The following is a 22,870-nucleotide window of genomic DNA, read 5'->3' on the forward strand; positions in this document are numbered from 1 at the left end:
GTCACCCTCCCATCCTTGACCCCTGGACACCCAGATCCACCCAGGAGAGTCTCGTAGCCTCTCAGAATTCTCCTGCCTGGACCAGCCAAGGTCCTGAAGGAGGCAGGAGGCAGGCTTTTGGGTGGGTCACATGGATGCCCTGTAGGCCCCAGGGCCAACCTCAGTACCCCCTCTGTCTGCATCAGGAGCAGCAGCCCCCAGGCTTCTCCCTTCTGTAGGAAGGCCTGACACGGGTTCCCCGGGTACTGGCACAATAGCACCATCTCATGCTGCCCTGGCGCTCTGTGCTCTTCGTAGCCGCTCTTGCCTCGATGGTCACAGTGACTCTGGGAGGAGGTGAGGCAGCCCCATTCCACTGAGATACTCCTGAGACTCCGGAGGGATTAACGTTTGCTCAGGGTCACACAGCGCTGAGTCAGCACTAGAACCCGGGGTCCTCTACTGCCCACCTATTCAGGTGACCCAGCTTCAGGGGGATTGGGGGTGCTGTTCACAGAGGCATAGCTAGCAAGTGGCAGAGTCAGGATTTTAATTCAGACAGGTCTTTGGGCTCAGAAGTCTGTACCAGACTTCTTCCCAATTCTTACAAAGAGTTGGGAGGTCAAATTCTATTTTAGGTGCATTAGGGTAACTTTTTAAAAAATAGAGTCAGAGAATCTTAATGCTTAAAGTCCCCTGGGCCAATCATTATCTTTTCTGAGAGGAAAGTGAGGCCCAGAGAAGGGAAGTGACTTGGCTAAGGTCACACAGCCAGGATGAAAGGCCAGGATGCCCAGCTCCTCACCCTGTGTTTTTTCCACTGCCTTTGCTGACCACAGTGGAGGAGACAGAATCTACACTTGCACTAATTGTATTCTAAAGCAACAAGTGCTTTCATTTTCTCCAGGGCAATAAATACCTACCAGAAGGCAAAACGGTAAACAGAAATGCAAGCCGGGTTATTCACCTCATAATTAGCTTGTGACGATCCTAGCCCACGTTCCTTCACTAATTAGGAAAACAGGCCAGGTAATTGCTGTTATAAAACCACAAACCACTTCTACAATCATGTTAAAAGAGATTCTTCTGAATTCAACTTACGCTTACACAATAAATGAATCTGTAGCCCCACCCAATAAAACCGAGGGAAATAAAACTAAAATCAGTTCCATTCTGACAGCCAGACAGGCAGAGTTCAGGATGTTCCAGGACATCCGCTAACACTTCAAAACCAACAGACTGCAGTGCCGTTCCTATGACAGGTGGAGCAGGTTGTCCCACGTCTGCGTGGTCTTTTGTGTGACACAGGTGTTCACGTATACGGCTGGTTGACATGCAGTCTTTTTAAGGAGATGGAGCTGCACAGTTACTAAACACTGCGTGTCGGCCACTGCCCCTTGCCTGTCCAGTTTTAACTTCCACTCACCATACTACCCACCTCCTTCCTGGCCACCTGCCCTCCAGAGCATCTCCCCCCCCGCCCTCCCCGCCCCCAGCCTTGGACCCATCCCCCCAGCTCACACGCAGCCCTCTGCCCTGTCTCCCATTCTCAGTTCCAGGCTGTGACTGCCAAGTGTTCTCTGCAAGCTTCCTCCTCTTGCTGCTTCTCCTCCTTCTCTCTCTCCGTGTTCTCTTGCTCATAGTTTAAAGTACAAATTCCTTAAACCTCCCTAACCCTGCAGTTTACAAAGTGCTTTTCCCGCAGGAGTTCATTTAATCCCCGTGATCATCATCTTTTTACGATGAGATAACCGAGGCTCAGAGAAGTTAAGAAACTTGCTCTAGACTCTGATTCCAAACCCGACCAGCACTTCCCAGTCTGGCTCTAAACCCACCTCCCCAGCTTTCTACCGCACTGCGTCCTGAAGCGACTGTGCTCTCAGTGGAGGAGTCTTAGCTCCTAAACGCCTCTGAAGCTTTCCCCTGTCCGTGTCCTTGTTCACTGGGGGCCCCCCGCCCCACCTCTACTCCACCCGCGTCAACCCATGTTTCAAACCCAAGGTCACACCCAGCCATTTAGCCGTGTCTACACCCTGGAAGGCTGATGGGCACATAGTCAGCTCTGCCCTGCTGTGTGGATCATTCTTCTCCTTAGAGTGGGAGCTGCACAAGAGCCATGCCAGGGGCTCCCGGGCCTCTGGATGCCCCCGGGCACTCAGTGTGTCCAGCAAATGCTCACGAGTGAGTGGATTGAACTGAGATTCGTGAAGGCAGAGGCTCAGAGGATTCAAAGTTGGAGCCGAAACCTTGGCTGGGGAAAACCAGATGGTCAGTGGGTTTGTGAGAAGTCCCCAAGGTCACCAGCTCATCAGACCCAGTGGGCAGGCAGCTAAGATTAGCACCTAACGGCCCCAGACTGACAGGTCACAGACTCGTGGTTTCACGCGGGGTGTCTCCTGGCCCTCAGAGATGGACTTCTCTCGGAATTCTGAGAACAGTGGACCAGGCCAGCCTCCCCGTCGTGCCTCATCCTGTTGAAGCAAAACCCACCGTAGCTGGTTTTTAATATTTTCCTCCTGAGCGTTTCTTTCCTTTGTTGAGGCTGTTCTCCCTCAGCATCTGGTCACGAGGACTGCACATCTCAGCAGTTCTGAGGCCCCCAGGCGCCCGGGCTGCCGCCTCAGCCATGAGCATAAGGAACAGTTCAGTCAGACCAGCCGGTGTGAGGAAGACAGCAGCCCTGGGGTGTGCGCGAGCCCCACCGAGGGCCCTGGAGGCCCCAGAGGAAGCCTGGCCGTCACACACACGGTTGTTCTTTGTCTCACACAGGTTGCTCACCCTCGGCACGGTTGGCATTTTGGACTAGATATTCTGATCATGGGGTCGTCCTGTGCATTGCAGGATGGTTAGGAGCGTCTCTGACTTCTGCTCGATAGATGCCAGGAGCGCCCACCCTCCTCAGTTGTGACAACCAAAAATGTCCCCAGACATTATCAGATGTCTCCTGGGAGGCAAAACCATTCCTAGTTGACAATCACTGGTCTGAAACTTTGCTGGCCCTTGAGTAAATTCCAGCTCTCAAACTGGTTATAAGTTTTTATTTATTTATTTTTTTTTTAAAGATTTTTATTTTTTTCCTTTTTCTCCCCAAAGCCCCCCGGTACATAGTTATATATTCTTCGTTGTGGGTCCTTCTAGTTGTGGCATGTGGGATGCTGCCTCAGCGTGGTTTGATGAGCAGTGCCATGTCCACGCCCAGGATTTGAACCAACGAAACACTGGGCCGCCTGCCGTGGAGCGCACGAACTTAACCACTCGGCCACGGGGCCAGAACCCGGTTATAAGTTTTTAGACAGAGTCCAAGAGAAATCATTCAGATGCTTTTCTATGTTACTGGGTTTTTTGTGTGTATGTGTGAGGAACATTGTCGCTGAGCTAACATCTGTGCCAATCTTCCTCTATTTTATGTGGGATGCCACCACAGCATGGCTTGATGAGCGGTGCTGGGTCCATGCCTGGGATCTGAACCTGCAGACCCCAGGCTGCCAAAGTGGAGCATGCAAACTTAACCACTGTGCCACCGGGCTGGCCCCTATTTTGTCATTTTCACCCCCAAGGCTTGAATGGGGTGCCCATCACCCATCCACACTTTGAACATGTGAACACCCCCCAAATCATATCAACATTCTTTCCTTTCCCTGAGCTAGAAGTTCTTCAGAAATCTCACTTGAGGTCTATTTGAAACCTCATTTTGGATCTAGAAGTATGACTATTGGTTGTCTCCCAATGAGCAAAGCTTCTAGATAACAGGGGATAAGGAAAAGGCTGTTTAAATAATTATAGACTAATAACCAGGAAGCACATGTTTTAGGAGGAATTACATGACCACACTGGGCTGGTTGATCCCATAGGTCAAAATATCCTCCACATACATTTATCGTACATCAAAGCACTTTGCCATTGCTCTGCCCTCCGTGTGCCCCGTCTAACCCCTCCAGGGACCCTTCGTGCTCCTGCTTTAGATCCACTTGGCTTCCATTCTTCTGCCCCCCCCCTTTGTTTCTTATGCAAAGGCCCTGAGGCAGGAGAGTGTTTGGCATAATTGAGCGACAGCAAGGAAGCCACCATGGCTGGAGTGAGTTGAATGAGGGAAGAGAAGTGGGACAGGAGCTGGGCTGGCCGCAGGCTATAAACTGGATTCATTCCACTGGTGACACAGGCCAGTGTCACAGATGTGATGGGCACTGCCTGACGAAAGTCAGTAACCCCAGGGGCTCCGTAGCAGATTCTGTGCTTCCTCCAATGGGAACCTGGCAGACAGAAAACAGGCAAATGCCAGCCTGGTGTGCCGTGTACTTACCCAGAGGGAGAGCCTCTGCGCAGAGCCGGTCCCCAGTGAAAGCTTAAAGCCGTGTCTCTGTGTTCGCGCGCAGGAATCTGAGCGGCTGGAACTCATGAATGCGGAGCTGAAGACCCAGATCGAGGAGCTGAAGCAGGAGCGGCAGCAGCTTATCCTGATGCTGAACCGGCATCGCCCCACCTGCATCGTCCGCACCGACAGCGTCAAGACCCCCGAGTCGGAAGGCAACCCGCTGCTTGAGCAGCTAGAGAAGAAGTGACCATGGGCTGGGAGGAGGCGGCGGAGGAGGAGATGGGAAGAGGGGGGAGGAGGCGGCGGCTCCCAGAGCGCCCTTCCTTCGTGCGTGAAAAACTTTACAGTGAGGTCAGCACAGCCAGCGTCGGCCACGCTTCTTTGTGGAACTCAGATCCGCCTCACAAGGGGAAGAACCGGCTGACGAAACCCAGAAGGACCAAGCGCTGAGACCAAAGTAAACCCGAGGTTGGGGCTGTCCTGCTGCGGCCCAGCTTGAAGGAGGCAGGACAGAGGCACCGGCCGGAGAGACACCCAACCAGGCAGCCTGGGGCGCTTCTCTGGCCTCTCCGCCAGGGCGCCCACCCGAGGGACCTCCGAGCAGCCAGGAAAACCCATGAGTTGCAACCAAAATTGGGCTGAGGATGGAACTGAGAGGGAAACTGCAACCTGCCTGCCCCCCGCCCCCTGCCCCCATGCGAGGCTGGAGAGGGGCGTGATGCGGGGGCCCTGCTGCACCCACCCACCCACCCACCTCGGTCGGCGCGGCACTGCCGGGAGCAGCAGCCAGGTGCCCTCGCCGGCCCTGCTGGAGTTTGCTGTGGGCACGAGGCGCGGGCGCCCTTCCAAAGCACATACTCACTGAATGTTTACAGACTGGCTGTCCTGGCAGGGCTTTCAACTGCACATGTTTTTTATACTTTCTTTTTTTTTTTTTTTTAATATTTTTTACCAAAAAAAAAAGATTTTATACAAGCAATATATATGTGGATTTCTATAATCACTCGATGTGATACAGCATAGATATGCTACGGTTTGTTTGTTACGAACAGATATCCAGCAGTTATGGCCGTTTTGTTTAACTCTTAAGTACTGTAGTCTCCGGGTGTGGGGGTGGCCGGGGCGGGGGTGGGGCGCATTTCCATCCTGGTAAACCTTCATAGTACTCAGTCCTGTATCGCTCAGTAAACGTTACTCTTACTTACCCAGCTGCCTCTTGTGGTGTCTGCCTAGGGAATGGGGTGCGAGGCCTGTGCAGGGGGCCTCCTGGTGTGCCCTGTCGGAGAATGTTTGGAGCATCTGCTGTGGGCCCTTGGTTTTCACAACAGCCTGCTCAGGTAAGGATTTATATGCCCATTTGATGGATGAGGAAGTCGAGGCTCAGAGAAGTTAAAGAAATCTGCGGTACTTCTTTCATTTATTCACTCCACAAATGTTTCCTGAGTGCTTGCCATGGGTGTACCGGGCTCTTCACAAGGCGCTGAGTCGTCACTGGGGAATAAAACAAACCCAGGCCCTGCGCCCAGGGAGCCTACAGTCATGAGCCAGGTCCTGTGCTTGCTCCATACACAGTCTCGGTGCATCTTCACAGCAGCCTTGCCAGAGAGCAGCCATTGTCCCCAGTTCACAGATGAGGAATTAGAGGCCCAGGGAGATTCCACTTGGCAGCCACCGTTCATCGAGGACTCACTGTGTGACACGTGTATATAGTCTCATTCCTCTCCTGCAACAGTAAGAAATAGGCATCATCACCCCCCATTTTACAAACAACTTAACCGAGGCTCAGAGAAGATAAGTGACTTACCCAAGCTCACCCAGCTGGCGAGGGGCAGAGCTGATGTTTGACCTCTGCCTCCAAAGGCCCATGACTCTCCATCTGTCACTAGCTGACTGTGTGATCGTCCCCATGGTTGAATGTCTCCCCTGATGAGCACAGGAGGCCTATGAGGCCGCCGTGACAGATTTATCCAGGAGGGCTGGATAGAGTGCTGTGCTGTGATCACAGTGTGGACCAGTGGTCCGGGCAGATGTGTGGCTGCTCCAGGACGGAGGGCTTGGATGACAGGCACGCCCTCACCTCCGGAGCTGAGCACCTGACCTGAAGAGCAAGAACAGCTCAGTGTGACGCACACGACAGTCTACCAGGCACTTTCCTGCATGTTCTCTCATTTGGTATTACAGCCGGAGGAGGTAGGTGCCATAGGTGTTTTTAGCTTTGTTGTCCAGTTGTGCAAACCGAGGTTTACAAACATTAAAGTTCGCTCAGCTAGAAAGAGGCAGAACTAGGAGCTGAAGCCTCCTGCCCCATCTTCTAACTGTGTGTGCTCGCTGCTCCATCACTGGGCCGACGTAACTAGTTGTTAATGAGTCTTCATGTCAAGGATAGCAGTGACCTTCGGTTGCTTCCCAAATCCAGAACGAGGCCTTCTGGGATGGACAGGAACCGAGACTAGGTCATTAATATACCTATGGTTCCTTCCTTCCTTGTCTCAGGTCCTCTCCACCCAACACACCTGGTGTGGACCCACCTGAGCCCTGACTTGGAAGCCGGGGTTGGTCAGCCCACCGTCAGCTGTGGCAGCGCATGGTAAACCCTCAGCTATAATCCTTTGATGTGTTTCCAGCCATGAGAAAAATGAAGACGTGGACTTACAAGGGCCCCTCAAGGGACCTGGCAGACATTCCTGCGGGACGGCTGCCTGCCACTGGCCGTGGTTCCTCTGGTCCTGTGCTTGGGGCCACAGCCGGTACCTCCAGAACAGAGACCTCCTTAGCCTCTGCGGATGGGCTGTCTCCCAGAGTCAGTGATTGTGCTCTGCTGAGGCCTGTCCTTGGCGTTTCTTCCTCCCCAGGACCACCGCTGCCTCCTGTGGGCAGCCAGAACTCATGGTCGCTGTCTTCCTCCTAAGAGCCAATGTTCACGTGTTTTCTGTGTGCCTGACATGTCAGAAGTGTTACTGCGGCCAGTCCATGTGAACCTGCCGGGAGGTAGCTGCCATCATCCACATGTTACAGACGACACAACTGAGGCACAGAGAAGAATAACTTGCCCAAGGTCACAGTCCTGTTGGGTGGCAGAGCCAGGATATTCTTGCAGTGTGACTCCAGGTGTATAAAACCAGGCTGGGCCTCCCCTGGGGACAGGTGCTCCATGTTTGCAGTGTGACCTCCGTTGCCAGGACAACTTGTGCAGGTGGCTGGGAGAGATGGTACGTACTGAGAATTCCCAACTCGCAGACCCCTACCTCCAAGTGTATGCACAGAAGACGTACTTTATTTATTTATTTTGAGGAAGATTAGCCCTGAGCTAACTGCTGCCAATCCTCCTCTTTTTGCTGAACAAGACTGGCCCTGAGCTAACATCCGTGCCCATCTTCCTCTACTTTATACGTGGGACGCCTACCACAGCAAGGCTTTTGCCAAGCAGTGCCATGTCCACACCCTGGATCTGAACTGGCAAACCCCAGGCTGCCGAAGCGGAATGTGTGCACTTAACCACTGCGCCACCGGGCTGGCCCCACAAGACATACTTTAAAGACAAACAGATTCAAAAGTCAACCCTCCACTGACTAGCCGTGAGCCTCACTTTGCTTGTCTGTAAAGTGGGAACACTAATAAGCTGTCTTTCTTATGGGGTTGTTATCAGGGTCAAATCAGGAATGCATGTAAAAGTGTTCTGTGAAATAAAAAGCTCCATAAAATTATCTTGCCCTCTGTTCGCGTGGCTAGTTGTTATTTCCCACATAGTGCGAATTATTTAAAAAATATCTTTTATTCTCTAAAGGTGGCAGGAGAGTTCGTGTTCTGGCCATGTATCCAGTTCCCAGGGTGAAGAATGCCGGGGATCCAAGACTTCTGGGTTCGTTCAGCTCCTGAATGGCCACAGACAGCTGTGTTGGGCTCATCATCCCCTCCCTGGGCCTGCCTATTCTCTCGTGCCAGGTGCTCATGATAAGACCTGTGCCACCTCTGCCCAGGGTTGCTGTGAGAATCAGCTGTGCAGCTCGATAAGGACAAGACCTAATAGCCATCAGATAGGCAGAAACTAGTATGTGTTGGTCAGGATGCAGACTGAAGGGAATTTAAATATGCTGCCAGTTGGAAATTGGTGTGAGTACTATGTAAAGCCATTTAACAACAACTGGTGACACTAAACCTAAACACATCCTTTGACCCAGCAATTTCCCTCCTAGGTATATACCTGGGAGGAACTCTAGCCTAGGGGCCCGAGGAAATGTATAAGAGTGCTCACTGAAACTTTGTAATGAGACATTGGAAACAACCTAAATACCTATGAACAGAAGAACAGATAAACAAATTGTGTTTTCGTAAAATCGAAGATTCTTCAGTGGTTAAAAAGAATGACCCAGAGCTACAAGTATCACTGTGAATAAATCTCAGAAACATAATGTTGAGCTGCAGGATAGGGAGCAAATTGCAGAAGGATATGTGCAGTGTACCATTTATGTAATCTTTCTAAACAAGCGAACTGATATTTTATTGTTTACGGGCACACAGAGATCTGGGTGATAGAGGTAGAAACGCGTGCAGAGGAATGCTCTAAATATCAAAATCAGTAAGAGGGAATACCCCCGGGGGTGGGAACGAAGGGGATTGGGGAGGCCATCTGCAAGGGTAAGGACACTGGGTTTCAACTATACATGTGACATCTTGTTTATTTTTAAAAATCTGAATCAAATGTAGGATAATATTAGAATTTGTCAGAGGCGGGGTGATGTGCACAGACACGTGGGTCACATTCTTCTCCACACTTTGCTGTATGCTTGGTACATTTCATAATAAAAGACAAGCCACAACACAAATAGAAGGTATGTTTCTCCCTTCTGTCCTTAGCAAACTCAGGAAATAAAAACAAAATCTGAGGTTACAATGGAGTTGCGGCATATGCTCTTTGAATTTATGCAAATTTAATGATATGCCTGGAGGGAGTGGGAGACATTCAAAGCCTGTGATCTGTTTGGCTGGCCCTGCAGTCAGTAAGCCTGTGACCCAGGCAAGGATGCCCTGGGCGAGGGCACCTTGGGGAGTGTCCGTCTGCTCACTTCCATGGCTCCTGCTCGCTGCTCTCTACACAACGGGCAGTTGAAGCCTTGTGCATGCATGTCCAAGGTTAATTTGGACTCTACGTTTTCTCCTTACAGGCTGACTTTTCACCCCAAGCCTTATGTCAAATGCAACTCTGCTGCACCTCTGAGTGGAGCTGTGGGCGACAAGCCAAGCAAAGGGGCAGTGATTAAAAGACAAGAATCCAGTTTTCACAGCTACATTCATTTTCTGTTGCTGCCGGAACAAATTACCACAGATGTAAGGGCTTAAAACAACACAAATGTTATTATCTTAGCGTCCTGGAGGTCGGGAGTCCAAAACGGGTCTTACCGGGTTAAAATCAAGGTGCCAGCCAGCCTGCGTTCATCTTGCAAGCTCTAGGGGAGAATCTGTTTTCTTCTCTCTTCCAGTTTAAGGAGACTGCCCGCAGTCCTCGGCTCATGGCTGCTTCTATCTTCAAAGCTAGCAGTGGCTGGTTGAATCTTTTTACTTCATGTCACTGTGACACTGACTCTTCTGTCTCCCTTTTCCATCTTTTTTTTTTTCTTTTTGCTGAGGAAGATTAGCCCTGAACTAACATCTGTGCCAGTCTTCCTCCACTTTACATGTGGGTCACCAGCACAGCATGGCTGACGAGTGGTGTAAGTCCACACCTGGGATCCAAACCCATGAACCCAGGCCACTAAAGTGGAGTGTGCCAAACTTAACCACTACACCACAAGGCCGGCTCCTCCCTCTTCCATCTTTTAAGGACTCTTGCGATTGTATTGTGCCCACCTGGATAATTGAGGATACTCTTATTTTAAGGTCAACTGATTAGCAAACTTAATTCCGTCTGCAACCTTAATTCCCCCTTTCCACGTGACATAACACATTTGCAGGTTCCAGGGCTTAGGACATGGACATCTTTGGGAGGCCATCATTCTGCCTACCACAACAGGAAGTTAAGAGTTGGGGGTTCTTAACTGTAGCCCTCCTCACACTCTGGCAAGATAGGCTGTTTGCCATGTAAGTGCCATGAGGATGGAGTCCCTCCATGGGGCCTCCCCAGTGCCTGGCACAGTGCTGGGCACATAGCAGATGGTCAACACACACAATACACAAACACACAATACACAGAGACACACACACAAGCTCACAGATACATGATGCACTGTAGACGCAGACAAACACAGTTGCATAGACAACACACAGACATACACATAGATACACAGAAACACACATTTATTCATGTAAGGTATGAATAAGGTATGATTAAGCATAAAGTCATGAGATCGATGCCAGTCTTACTCCTTTATGTTACATTTCTGTAATTTTGAAATGAGCTAGTTCTCCAAACTGGCAAACCATCTTTCTTTGGTAAGAGCTAAGCTGAATTTTTCCTTTGGCTCTGAAACCGGCTCTGTGAGTGATTCCTAAAGAAATGACTTCTTTTTGTATGTGTGTGTGTGTGTGTGGAAGATTAGCCCTGAGCTAATATCTGCCAATCCTCCTCTTTTTTTTTTTTTTATCTGAGGAAGACTGGCCCTGAGCTAACATCCGTGCCCATCTTCCTCTACTTTATATGTTGGATGCCTACCACAATCTGGCTTGCCACGTGGTGCCATGTCCGTACCTGGGATCCAAACCGGCGAACCCTGGGCTGCTGAAGCAGAACGTGCACACTTAACCGCTGCGCCACCAGGCCGGCCCCTAAAGAAATGACTTCTAATGCTTTGGAACTTTTGCAGCAAAGTTAACATTTAAGCATCAGCTTCTGCCTCTCTGAAGGACAGTAATTACCTGGGTGGACCGTACTGGGCACCCGTTGTGCCCCATTTAAAATCCTGTGACGCCTGTTCTATCACGTGACCAGTTCTGAGCAGGCGTGAGCAATTTCGCACAGGTGCAGATTGATGGAGCCGCCCCACAGGTGCTTGCCCTGTGCCTCCCGCTTCCTGTCCTGGGGGCACATCCGTGGCCACCCCCTTGGCACTTACACACGTGCAACCTGGAAACTGGGGGGAGTCAATGACTGTAGGGTCTCCATTGACTAACTGGGGGGGAGGGGACAATGGGTAAATGCTCGTTCATCCTCCACGTGGAGAGTTCTGAGATGCATTTCCTAAACTTCCTCCAAAGGTCTTGCAGGATTCAGCAGTGACCTGGAGAGGTGACCTGTAGAGGTGGCCCAGCTCAATAGTGCGTCTTGTATTCTTGCCTCTCCTTCCTTGCTTCCTTCCCCTGCTCTCCGGCATCACTTCCCAAACAAACCGCCTGAGCACAAGCATTTGTCTCAGGCGCTGCTTTGGGGGGAACTCAAGCAAAAATAGGTGGTATCAGAAGTAGCCCTGGAAGTCAGCCCCTCTGAGTGGGCTACTTGGCGCTGAGTCACTTGCTGATCAGCTAAGTGGGGTGGGAATAAAGCCAGGCCTACTGTAGCATCACAGTTACTCAGACCGTCTCTGCGTGGACAGAGATGTGATACAGGTGGAAGGAGGAGTGACATCCATGGCACCTGAATGGTAGGTGGAAGGAGGAGTGACATCCATGGCACCTGAATGGTAGGTGGAAGGAGGAGTGACATCCATGGCACCTGAATGGTAGGTGGAAGGAGGAGTGACATCCATGGCACCTGAATGGTATAGGAGTCAGTTATACAGCTTGAGTGGGTTGCCTTTTGTTAACTGTTTTGGAGGCCTTGGGACCAGAAAATGAAAGACTTAGTGCAGCCAAGAATAAACTCAAGACGTGCTGTGAAAACCAGAAGGTGTCTCTGGTGATATTTAAGGAGACACTTGTCTCTTCCAGTCCCAGGGCACACGGCTGAGAACCAGGCCCAGAATCTAATTGTAATGTCCACCCTTGACAAATTTTCTGCATCAAAGCCAGGGCGCTAAAAGGGAAAAATGCAGGACCTTGAGACCTGAAATGGGGGCATTTGAAATGGGGGTGAGACTCTTGAACCCCTAGAATCTCTTGAACCCCCTGGACTGGCAGAAGCAGCCCCTACCCCTTACTAGAGGGGAGCAGATTCCCCTTGCTTAGAGACCCTGCGAAGGTGGCACCTGAAACAGGTACCTGGCGATGTGATATTTATCTGCAAGATGCGGCTCTGCCACACTCATTATCGCCAGGCGGATAAATAGGGACAGGTCTCACTACCACCCAAGCAGGGGAAATGCAGTCCCTGCTCCGGGAGGAAATAGCTATTTCTTGAAGGAACTGCAGGACCTGGCTGACATGTATTAGCAGGCGCCAGGGGAAGATATATGGGAATGATTGGATGCTGAGGGCATTGGAAAGGGCCCAGAATGTAAGTCTGGAGAGGGGAGAATTTTTTTACATGGGAGCCCTCGCCTGTGACTCAAGGTTCAAAACCATGGCATTGACACCTGGAATGTATCTTAAGATACTGCCGGTATTGCTCCTGGAAGCTTACACATGATATGAACCTATAGTAGATGAGGTGGAGGTGATGAGACTGCTGGGTAGAGAATTAAGAAAGGGGTCAGAAGGTCCAGGGAGGGGGCCATGTTCAAATGGGTTTGCCGTGTGAAACTGGAGGCCCCGTCACCTGACTATGCTCTTCAGGAGGGCCAGCAGGGCGTTCACTAAGGCAACGATGAGGTACTGGAGAGAGGCCACTAGCGTCTTGGAGAAACCCGGATCTGGCCAACTCCCCAGGCCAGGGTTGACAAGAGGAGATGCTGCCTTAGAACTAGGGCTCCTGGTAGCAATGGGGATTATGGAATCCCAGAATGGTAGAGGCCAGGCAAAGGCAATTACCTGGCATCATGGATAGCAAGGCCCTCATCCACCTTCTAGATCTTTCAGTTCACAGGCCCAGAGCCTCCTGATTAAAGGGTAGGCTGGGCCCCCTTGAGGAAAAACCCTGCATTACCATCACAAGTATTCAATAAACATTTCCCTGATGCTTCTCTAAAGGGTAACTATACAGTGCAGAAAGGGGAATTCTCATATCTTTTGAGGACCATTGAATCCCAATATCCCCATTAAAACTACGGGTATGAGATAACACTCATGCCAGGGCATCCGAAATGCTATCATGCTCCTCTGGCTGGAGATGGGTTTACGAAGGCCAGGAGATGGAAGGTGTTCTGGCCCCAGGCTGCCTCTCAGTGGGTGCAGTGGGCCCATAGACCCTCCCTGTAGCTCTTTCCCCAGCCCCTGGCTGATACGAAGGTTTGGATAGGAAGAGCTGAGTAGAAGTGCTTGAAACTACCCCAGACCCACCCAAGTTAGTAAATCGGAAATGATTTACTCCTACAGCCTAGGAGCGATTGCACAGAACAGTGCCACCATCAAAGACTTAAGGATGCAAGGTGGTGGTGGCGGCCCCTGTCATAGCCCTGCTGAATTCACTCATTTGGTCCCTGTGAAAATCAGATGGATCGTGGTGGGTGACGGTGGACTACCATCAACTTTACCAAGTGGTATTCCCTACCGCTGCCGTGTTGGGTGAGTTATGATGACCGGAGCAGACAATACAGCCTCTGGCATTTGGTAAGCAGCTATTAAATGGTAAATACATTCTTCTCATTCTCATCAGTAAGGAGTATCAAAAACAGCTGACTTTTACCTGAAAAGGGCAGAAGTGCCCTTTCACTGTCTATGGCTACACTGAGTCTCCTGCTCCCCATCAGAACGTAATCCTCAAGAGCTTTGATCCTGCCATTCCACAGAATCCAACTGCTCCCATTATATTGATGGCATGATGCTAATAAGACCTGCAGAGCAGGAAGTGGCCAGTAGTCTAGATGCCCTAGTAAGGTGCACAAGCACCAGATGATAGGAAAGAAACCCCAGGAGGATTCAGGAGGCTGCTGTGTGGATGGAGTTTTTAGTGGTCCTGTGGTCTGGCGCATTCTGAAGCATCTCCTTCAACATAAAGCATGTAGGGTGCAAATTGCACCTTGCCCCCCACCATTGAGGAAAAGGCACAGGGCCTAGTGGGCCTCTTTGGAGTTTGGAGGCAACATAGATATCTGATAAACAAATGGCAAGCAATAGGATATATTGGAGTAGATGTGGAAGCCATTTGCTATAAAACTAATTCGGCCTGACTTTGTTTTTCCAAAAGGCCCTAACGTGGCCATTGAGCATGGATTGTAGATCTGCTTTAAGCATTTGCTATGTCCCAAAGACAAGAACAAATGGCCTTCAGATACAAGTGCAACGTCCCCCACGTTGGCATTTCCTTAAGGATAAGCATTTCTCCCTAGGCTAGGGATAGATTGCTCCCCCCACCCTGTTGTGTCCATTGAGACAGCAGACCTGCTACCTGCTGTGTGAGTAGCTGTGCTGTGCCAGCTAGGCAGTCTTGTGACTGTTGTAAAAGGGATGTTCTTATCATATGGGATGTGTGCTTTTTGTTCCAAGACTCCGTACACTCCACTTCTTTGATGCCCTTCCTTCCCTGGGGAAGGAAGGCCCCGGGCTAGGCTAATCCTCAGATCTGGCTCATAATAAACTCACCCCAATTTTGATATATAGATTGCTTATGGATTATTTTTATTGATATACCTCACTTAGAAATAATGCTGTAACCCATTTCTCAGTGACTTGGCAAGCTGCCAGTCTTGAGTGGGGCCTAGGACGAACAAGGGCTCTGGAGCAGGTCCAGGCTGTCACACAATTTACTCTGCCACTGGTACCATATCATCTTATGCTCTGCCACCATACACCTGGCAGGCCCAGTGGGGCTGGAGGTATCCGCGGTACATAAGGCGCTGGCTATTTTGAATGCGCAACTCATGACAAATTAAAATACAACTTTATATGTTATCTCCCACGGTCCCTTTGAAATTTATCCAATGAGGACCATCTTTCCTTATCGGGGATGAAAATTCCAGCAGGCCTGGCACTTTTCTGCTCATTCTCGGATAAGATAGTCCTGTGCGGTTCTAAGTCTCAATTTGTTAATTAGAAGGCCCAGTCTAAGATAAAAATGGAAACCCCAAACTTTCTATGTCCAGATCATCTCCCCTTGCCAGCACAGGCCTGCTCCCAGCTGACAGCCTCCAGCAGGAGAGAGAACTGGGTGTCTCTTCTCCATCTCTCCCCTTGCCTGGCTCTCTTCCCACTCCGTCTATGCTGATTGGCCAGTTTTTGGCCCCTCCCAAGAATGGAGCAGGAGCTGTGATGTGGGGGTAGGAAGGGCCTCATGACCTTGAACTGTTAGGTTCTAAGCTGGCTTTGGGTTTGCTGGTCCTGGCAAATGTTTAAAGCTGAGTCTTTCTTTCATCGGTTCTTTTCTGGGTTCTTCTGAGATTTCTGTCTCCAGGAACCTCACCAGCACTTTCCTCCACCAGCAGATTAACTGCAGGAAGCGCTTTCCTCAGGCCCAGGAGACTGGCTCTCACCTCCATCCTCTACCAGGATGCTGATACATCCCGTACCTTCTAGATGGCCTTTTTGGACAAACGCAGGCCAGCCCACACCAGCCCACACCTGGGCCTGGGAAAGTCTTGGTCATCCCTTGTCCAGAGACACTTGGGGCCTATAGACCGGGCCCAGCACAACCGCTTCCTCAAGGGGCCCCATGGCAGCCTCTTCCTCGCTTGGCTTGAGGGAAAGCAGGCAGCAGCCCCTCCCTCCTGCCTCGTGGAGGGCAAGGGCTCAGCACCACCATTCTCTCCGAAGAGAGGGCTCCACAAATGCTTTTCCAATCTCTCCACGTCTGGAGCCCCTTTTGTATCCTCACACTGGGTAAGGGTCCAGCCATCTCAGAACTGGTCCTTTAAAATTTGTGCAGTCTGCTCTTAGTGATGTGGCTGCACACCTATTGTGCTCTGGTGCCTCCATCCAAACTTTAATTCTAATATCCTGAGTCGTTGTTTTCTGAGTTAAAGGGTAGATAATGATTGTACAGCTTCACAGGCTCATATTACCTGGCTGTGGGAAATTGCTGCACCGTCGCAGCAGACGCTGTGGCTCCCCGGTAAACTAAAGGACAGATACTAATTTTTATTGTGTGTCTACCTGATGCTAGGCTCTTGTGAGGTGGGTGTTATAATTTAAGTCCCATTTTATTGATGAGGAAACTGAGGCAGTTGGCACCACCGGATTCAATCCAGGCAATGTTTATTGAGCCAGGCTGGAAGACAAATATGGACCTGAGGAAATCCCTGCCTTCAGGGAGGTCACAGTCGGGGAGGCAGACCGGGCAGGTCAAGGGCAGCATGTAGGGAGTTCTTACCTCAGGTGGGGTGACCCCAAGCCTATGGTCTTTCCTTCTGAGGGAAAATAAAACCCCACTTTGGCTGGGCATACGCTGTGGTTGGTGACCATCTCACCATTTTGCTCCCCCAGAGGTAGTTCTCATGTCAATATTTTAATGTTTTGACAGCAGCCCTGGCCCCTCAGACCCCCAGTGGTCAGCCCACAGTGCACTGACCACCTTCCTGTCAGCCACCTCAGAGTGGCCTCTGTCAGGTGACCGAGCGGCTGCCCTGTGGTGGTAGCTGTGTCCTCCAGAGGCTTTTGTAGCTGGTGCCCATCACAGTTCTGCCATCCTTCCTGTGAGAGGAAACCCTGACAAACCAACCCCAGGCCTCGCAGCAGATTCAAGCTCCCGCAGGCCCCAAATCCTTCCCTTCCAGCCCTATTAACTGTGGTATTTATAGCCCAAATGTGAAGGGTATTATTATTCACCTTCTCTGCCTTTCTTTGTTGGAAAGAAAGACTCAGTCCACCCTTCTATTAAGCCAGATGTGCATCACACGGCCAGGGAAGAAAGGGACCAGAGCCTCTGAACTCTGTCTTCTTACGGGGTGGGGTGGGGGTTGTGTTTCTGAACGAGCTCTCTTCCTCTTTGAAGGCTCTGGAGAAACCAGGAGAGACTTCCCTCACATGCGTTCCCTTCAAGTACCTGAACCTTTGCATTTCTAAAGCAGCTCCCAGCCCGCCTCATGAGACGTCTCTTCCCTCTTTAGGAAGGGACAGGAGGGGTGTCCAAGGTCACCACTGTGCATCGTGAAATAGCTCGAGTGAAACATTCAGCTTCTCAGGGAACTGATTTTCAGGGCCTGTCAGGTACCCCACTCTGCCTCAGGTACGAGGAGGTCCAGGGAGCCCCCAGCAGGTGGCCTCCATCCCTGACAGAGCTCCCCACCGAGGAGAAGGTGACCCTCACAGGTCCCCTGAGTTCACAGTTTCTACCCCTCCCACATACTGGACTGCAGTTTGTCAACGAAAATAATCCATAACCAATCTATAAATGAAAATTTGGGTGAGTTTATTCTGAGCTTAAATCTTAGGATTATAACCCAGGAGAGTCTTTCCACAAAGGAACAGAGCACTCCAAAGAAGTGGGGGTATACAGGGTGGTTATATACCCTCAAAGAGGGTGTTTCACATATGATTGAAATGTCCCTCCCACAATAGTCACAAGATCGCCCTGTCAGCACAGTGCTTGATGGACACAGCAGGTAGTGGGTCTGCTATCTTGGTGGGCGTAGCAGGAGGCAAGTCTATTGTCTCCAGCTGGGTGGCCACAGGTGAGCGCAGCAATCAGTTTCTAGCCTAAGGAAAGATACTTAATCCTTAAGGAGATGCCAGCGTTGAGAGCGGGAGGGAAGTTGCACCTTTATCTCAAGGGCCTTTATTCTTGCCATAGGGAATCTCTAAAGCAGATATACAATGCATGCTCAACGGCCACGGTCAGGCCCTTTTGGAAAGACAAGGTTGGGCCAAATTAGGTTTACACCAAATGGCTTCCTCATATATTCCAATATATCCTATTACTTGCCATTTTTATTTGTCAAGTTCTTAGGCTTCGCAAAAAAGGGATTGTCTTTCATCATAAACTATAGGTAAATAATTAATGGGATTTACTAAATTAGTTAGATAAATATGAAAACTGTTTACAAGTATGACACATGGATGTGGATTTCACTTGGCCGCCAGCTCCTCCTCACCGGGAATTGGTCCTGGTGGTCTAGCCAGGCCGGGGGGGCTCCCCCAAGTCATTCCTGCTCACCTTCTTCTTCTTTACTTAAACATTTAATTGAAAAAATGAAAGTGTTAAAAATGACCTGTAATTAAGAGAATGAAAAGGCACAGACTGGGAGAAAGTATTTGCAAAACCCATATCTCAAAATGACTTGTATCCAAAATATACACAGAACTCTTGAAACTCAACGATAAGAAAACAACCCAATTAAAAAATGGGCAAAGGATGTGAACTGACACCTCATCAAAGAAGATCTCCAGATGGCAATAAGCATATGAAAAGATGCTCCACATCAGATGTCATTAGGGAATTACAAATTAAAACCACAATGAGACACCACTACACACCTAGGAGAATGGCCAAAATCCAAAGTACTGGCCACAGCGAATCCTGGCCAGGCTGTGGAGCAACAAGAGCCGTCGGGGGGAACGCACCGTGGTGTAGCCTCTTTGGAAGACAGTGGGGCGGTTTCTTGCAAAGCTAAACATACTGTTACCGTAAATCCAGCAATTTTGCTCCTTAGTATTTTCCCAGATGAGTTGAAAATGTATGTCCACCCAAAAAGCTTATAGCAGCTTCACTCACAATTACCAGAGATTGAAAGCAACCGAGATGTCCTTCAATGGGTGAATGGAAAAACAAACTGTGGTACATCCAGACAATGGGATGTTATTTCACAGTAAAGAGAAATGAGTTGTCCATCCATGAAAAGACATGGAGGAATCTTAAATGCATATGACTCAGTGAAGGAAGCCAGTGTGGAAATGCTACATGGTATACAGTTTCAGTTAATATGACGTTCTGGAAAAGGCACAAGTATAGAGACAGCAAAAAGTTCAGAGGTTGCCAGGGGTTCAGGGAGGAGAGAGGGAGGGAGGAACAGGTGGAGCACAGGAGATTATTTCGGTGGTGAAACTATTCTTTTTTTTTTTTTCTTGAGGAAGTTTAGTCCTGGGCTAACTACTGCCAATCTTCCTCTTTTTGCTGAGGAAGACTGGCCCTGAGCTAGCATCCGTGCCCATCTTCCTCTACTTTATATGTGGGATGCCTGCCACAGCAAGGCTTGCCAAGCGGTGCCATGTCTGCACCCGGGATCCGAACCAGCGAGTCCCAGGCCGCTGTGCCCACTTAATCCCTGCGCCACCGGGCTGGCCCCTGTGAAACTATTCTGTATGGTACTGTAATGGGGTATAATGGGGTATATATGACATTATACATTTGCCAAAACCCATAGTGCTGTGCCACAGAGTGAACCCTAACAAAAACTATGGACTTTAATTAATAAGAATGTATCAATATTGGTTCATGGATTGTAATAAATGTACACACTTATACAAGATATTAATAGTCAGGGAAACTGTTGCGGTGGGGGGGAAGGGAGTATACGGACACTCTCTGTACGTGGTGTTCAACTTTTACGTAAACCTAAAACAGCTCTTAAAAAAAATCTATTAGTTTAAAAACAGATCTATAATCTCATCTTTTTTTTATCACACAAAGTAAGTAGACATTTCAGCCCATTTCATTCCCCCACTCTATACATCCCCATCTACACACCCATTGTTTATAATTTGGTGTGCGTGCTTCCTCAGTTTCCCCCTAAGTTTCTATAAATATATGTATATATCTATATTTATATCTATCTATAGCATCACACATTAAAAAAAAGATGAAATGATGTTTTACATTTTAGTCTGCGGCCTGCATATTTCACTTCTGCGATGGACCTCTCTCTGGGCTGTGTGTGATCTCACCCTGTCTTGGGACCTGTGGCTGCTTCCCATCCCACGGCACTGACAGTGGTCATCAGACAGAGTCTGGTTGCTAAAGAAGATTCACAGAATCCAAATTAACAATGCTTGCAAATCTAAGATTTATTGCAGGAAAAGTATTAAAGTCAGACAGCAAGGGGTCTAGAGAGACCAGGCTCCAATCGAACCCCTGAGGCGGGCTCAGTGAGTCGAGGAGTCAAAAGAAAGATTTCTTGGACTCTCAAGGTCTGGCAGTCATGCTCTTTTATTCAGAGAATAGCATGGAGTAGCATGGGGACAGGACCCATAGTCAGTAAGAGCTGCAATGGGTTGAGGGCAGGGCTAAATTTATAAGGCATAGATATGTGAGTTATTTCTTTACAAGTCAAAGGAAAGATTATGTAAAAAAAAGTCATTAAAATTGTATCAATGTAGGTGGGGTCTGGTTATTTGTGGTCCTATAACTTTAGATAAGAATCAGAGCGGATCAGGCCAGGATGTCCTATGCTTCCCGGAGGATGATACAGATGGGTATGTAGGGCAGGACGCCTTGGGCTTCTCTCCTTGGGGCAGGGGCAGGCTTGATCCTCATCACCCCCTCTGTGGCTTCAATCCACATGGTCGCAGAGTGGCGCTCAGTGAGCTGGCTTCCTTCTATTTTGTGCCTCTCTCCTCCTCTAGGGCTTGAGTTCAGCCAGCAGATGGGGAAAGAGAGAGAGGAACGCACAGGAGTCTCTCCGGCCAAGCCTGAATGTGTAGCAGATGGTGGTGGTTTTAAAATGTATCTACAAATTCTTTGACGTTCCTTCCTTCCAGGGGTGGAGCTTAATTCTCTTCTCCGTGAGTGTGGGCTGGACTTGGTGACTCGCTTCTAACAAATGGAATTCAGAAGGGATGGTCATTTTCAAGATTTGGTCATAGAAAGACTGTAGCTTCCGTCTCGGTGTTGTCACTCTCCTGGATCACACACTCTAGGGATCGCCATGTCTTGAGCGGCTGAGCAGTCGTACAGAGAAGGCCATGAGAGGAACGGAAGCCCCTGCCAACAGCCACATGAATTGTCCCGACTAAGGAATCTCCAGTCTCAATCAGATCTTCAGAGACTGCAGCCCTAGCCAATAGATTGACTACAACCTCATGGGAGACCCTGAGCCAGAACCATCCAGGGAAGCCATTCCCACATTCCTGACTCCCAGAAACTGTGTGAGATAATAATTTTGTTTTGTTTTGTTTTGTTTTTGAGGAAGATTAGCCCTGAGCTAACATCTGCTGCCAATCCTCCTTTTTTTGCTGAGGAAGACTGGCCCTGAGCTAACATCCATGCTCATCTTCCTCTACTTTATGTGTGGAACACCTGCCACAGCATGGCTTGACAAGTGGTGCCATGTCCGCACCTTGGATCCCAACCGGCAACCCCAGGCCGCTGAAGCGGAACGTGCGCATTTAACTGCTGCGCCACTGGGCTGGCCCCCTATTTATTGTTTTAAACTGCTAAGTTTGGGGATAATTTGTTACACAGCATTAGATCATACACGTTTTTCCTGCATTTCATTGGCCAGAATTCAGTCACTTGGTCACACCTGGCTGCAAGAGAAGCTGGGAAATAGCCTAGTTGTGTCCCTAGAAGGAAAGGGAAATGGGCTCAGTGAAGAGCTAACTAGTGTCTGTGACAAACGGAAGCTCTGAGATTCCTCTCCCATTTGGCAGAAAGATCAATTCCATCAATTTCTGAGACATGAAAAGAGCCAAAGGTCTCACTTTTGACCTTTTGTTGTCTGGTTTTTTTTTTGTTTGTTTGTTTTGGGTTTTTTTGCTGAGGAAGATTGGCCCTGAGCAAACATCCATCGCCAATCTTCCTCTTTTTTTTTTCTTGCTTGAGGAAGATTACCCCTGAGCTAAGATCTGTGCCAATCTTCCTTCACCTTATATGTGAGATGCCTCTACAGCATGGCTGATGAGTGGAGTAGGTCTGCACCTAGGATCCAAACCCATGAACCTAGGCCGCCAAAGTGGAGTTTGCGGAACTTTAACCACTTGGCCCTGGGGCCGGCCCCACTTGTTGCCTATTTTATGTGCACTACAACAGGCTTGGCTGTCTAGAAGAAAATAAGGAGTCCTCAACCCAAATTTACATTGTATTTCATATATTTTAATTATAATAATAATTCTAACTGTTTTGTTGATTCTTTTCCTTAAAGCTTCTACTAAATAGTTTACCAAAAAATTGTGTTATATATGATCTCAAAGTTGCAGGGGGAAATACGCATTCATATGCAATGAAAAAAGACTGGAAAGAAATATACCAAGATATTAAACAAGGCTATTCCTGTGCCATAAGATTAGGGATGATTTTCACTTTATTTTATGTGCATGTGTATTTGTAGTTTCCAATTTTTCTAAGATGATGATATGCGTGTTATTTTGTAACCAGAGAAGATAATTATAATAAAAAGACAGTTCAACTGGAGAAACAAAAGCCCAATTCCTCTGTAGCTGTGAGAGCCGCGCAAAGTAAGCAGGCAAGGAGGGTGGGTTGAGAAGCACCTCTTCTGTCCAGGTGGAGCCTGGACAACACTTGAACTCTGGGGCGCCCCCTGGGGCTAGTTAGTTCCCCTCCCTCAGGGAGAACCCAGCTGACCGGCTTCCCAGGGCGACTGAACCTTTGATCCACTGCAGGGAGAGTCACCATCATGCTTGATGTGGTCAGATCATTCCTCTACCTAAACTTTGGCCCCTTTGTGAATGGAAAACATTTGTCTGCTGGGAAGACTTCTCCCTCATGACGCCCCGCCTCCTCCATTTCAC

General features: G+C 49.2%; 1 protein-coding gene and 1 long non-coding RNA gene across 6 annotated transcripts in view; one reads left to right on the forward strand and one right to left on the reverse strand.

Annotated features, from left to right (window-relative positions):
• JDP2 (Jun dimerization protein 2) overlaps positions 1-7,995 on the forward strand; it is a 43,586-nt gene extending 35,591 nt beyond the window's left edge. For all 5 annotated transcript variants that reach the window (XM_070593659.1, XM_070593658.1, XM_070593657.1 and 2 more), the window contains exon 4: positions 4,353-7,995. In XM_070593659.1, coding sequence (XP_070449760.1) covers positions 4,353-4,538 — 186 coding nt within the window. In that variant the 3' untranslated portion in view covers positions 4,539-7,995. The remainder of the gene's footprint in view (positions 1-4,352) is intronic.
• LOC139079341 (uncharacterized) overlaps positions 3,010-22,870 on the reverse strand; it is an 80,785-nt gene continuing 60,924 nt past the window's right edge. Inside the window, exons 3-4 of the long non-coding RNA XR_011532906.1 lie at positions 5,497-6,014; positions 3,010-4,229 (exon numbers count right to left, since the gene is read on the reverse strand). This is a non-coding gene — a long non-coding RNA (uncharacterized lncRNA). The remainder of the gene's footprint in view (positions 4,230-5,496; positions 6,015-22,870) is intronic.

The sequence above is a fragment of the Equus przewalskii genome, chromosome 25 (genome assembly GCF_037783145.1).
Source record: "Equus przewalskii isolate Varuska chromosome 25, EquPr2, whole genome shotgun sequence".
In the NCBI taxonomy this organism is placed as follows: Eukaryota; Metazoa; Chordata; class Mammalia; order Perissodactyla; family Equidae; genus Equus; species Equus przewalskii.